Below are 1,571 nucleotides of genomic sequence, written 5' to 3' on the forward strand. Positions count from 1 at the left end.
CAGACACTGGACACTTACCAGCTTTGTGACCCTGGGCTAGTCACTGAACCCCAATTTGTCCCAAAAAGCAAAAAAAAAAAATTAGTATAGTGAAATATGTGTGGGTTTGAAAAAAATGAGGAACACATAAACCCAAAGTTTCTTGGAAACTTTCTATGGAAACTAAACTTACTATCCCTTACATGGAAAATGAATAGGTATAGTCTAGGTATAGTCAAAATCAACAAAGACTCAGAGTTCAACCCACATCAAATCAGTGCAAAGAAAAGATTAAGCGTGGTGGTATTAGTTTAGTGGACTCTGCTGTGTTGTAATTAGCTTAGCATCTGGAGCAAAATATCGCCTGCTGAGAGACAGAATGATATACTAATCGAAGGTCTGTAAAGTAACAGATAAACTCCATAAAGGGGAAAAAAAACCTGGAAGTGTTTTCCCTTCCCTAGGGAGGGCTTTCTTGCTTATCTTATGGATATCAAGAAAATAGAATAATTGGGGGAAAGAGGTGTTGAGTAGGTTTGTCTTTGAGAAGAGAAAAGAGAGATAGGAATAAATGTAGTCTGCAGAATACTGCAAGAAGGTTCTGGAATAGAGGACTGACCTCTTACATCAATGACATTTCAGAAATGAAAAGATTCTCTTGATCCCTCCTTGGATCTCCTTATTCCAGAAACTATAGACAAGTGAGTTCAGGGTAGGAGTCACCAAAGTGTACAGTGCAGCCACCACCTTGTCCCTTTCAAAGTTATAAGTGGAAGCTGGGCGGATATAAGTGTAGATGACGGGAGTAGTAGAGAGACACCACGAAGAGATGGGAGGAGCATGTAGAGAAGGCCTTCCTCTTGCCTTCTGTGGTACGAATGCGAAGGATAGCAGCAATGATGAAGCCATAGGAGATGCAGGTGAGAATGAAGTCTCCCATGGCTAAGGCAATGTCAGCCACAAATACCATCACCTCATTTGTCCTCACAGGGCTACAGGACAGTGCAAGCAATGGGGGGGATCTCACAGAAGAAGTGGTCAATTGTGTTGGGCCCACAGAAAGTCAACCTGAGGATGAGACCTGTATGTACCCAAGAATTGGCAATAGCTATGGCCATGACAATGCAGAGAAGTGTCATGCACATAGTGCGGTTCATAATAGTGCTATAGCGCAAGGGGAAACAGAGAGCCACATAGCGGTCATAGGCCATTGTGGTGAAAAGAACCATCTCAGCTCCCAGGGACCAAGTGAAAAAGAAGAGCTGGGACATACAGCCCTCATAAGAAATGGTCTTATCCAATACCAGCATGTTTTCCAGCATCTTTGGGATGATGGTGGAGGTGCAGATAATGTCCACCACACCAAGTGCCAACAGAAAAAGATACATAGGAGAATGAAGAGTGGTATTGTAAATGATGGCAATAACAATAATCACATTGCCCAGGAGGGCCACTAGGTAGATGAAGAGGAAGATGGTGAAGAAGATTTCTTGGAGGGGTCAGGATGCCCAGAAAGCCCCACCACCACAAACTCAGTGACAGTGCTGTGATTCATCCTGCCTTGTCAGCTCCGTGGGACATAAAACACAATG

General features: G+C 43.4%; 1 protein-coding gene across 1 annotated transcript; it reads right to left on the minus strand.

Annotated features, from left to right (window-relative positions):
• Nucleotides 1-606: 606 nt before the first annotated feature.
• OR13G1 (olfactory receptor family 13 subfamily G member 1) lies at nt 607-1,534 on the minus strand. Its single transcript, XM_020966789.1, is given in 4 exon segments — nt 607-784; nt 786-997; nt 999-1,475; nt 1,478-1,534. Coding segments are annotated over 4 exon segments (924 nt in total).
• Nucleotides 1,535-1,571: the final 37 nt, after the last annotated feature.

The sequence above is a fragment of the Phascolarctos cinereus genome, unplaced genomic scaffold (genome assembly GCF_003287225.1).
Source record: "Phascolarctos cinereus isolate Bilbo 61053 unplaced genomic scaffold, phaCin_HiC Scaffold_5;HRSCAF=322, whole genome shotgun sequence".
Taxonomy (NCBI): Eukaryota; Metazoa; Chordata; class Mammalia; order Diprotodontia; family Phascolarctidae; genus Phascolarctos; species Phascolarctos cinereus.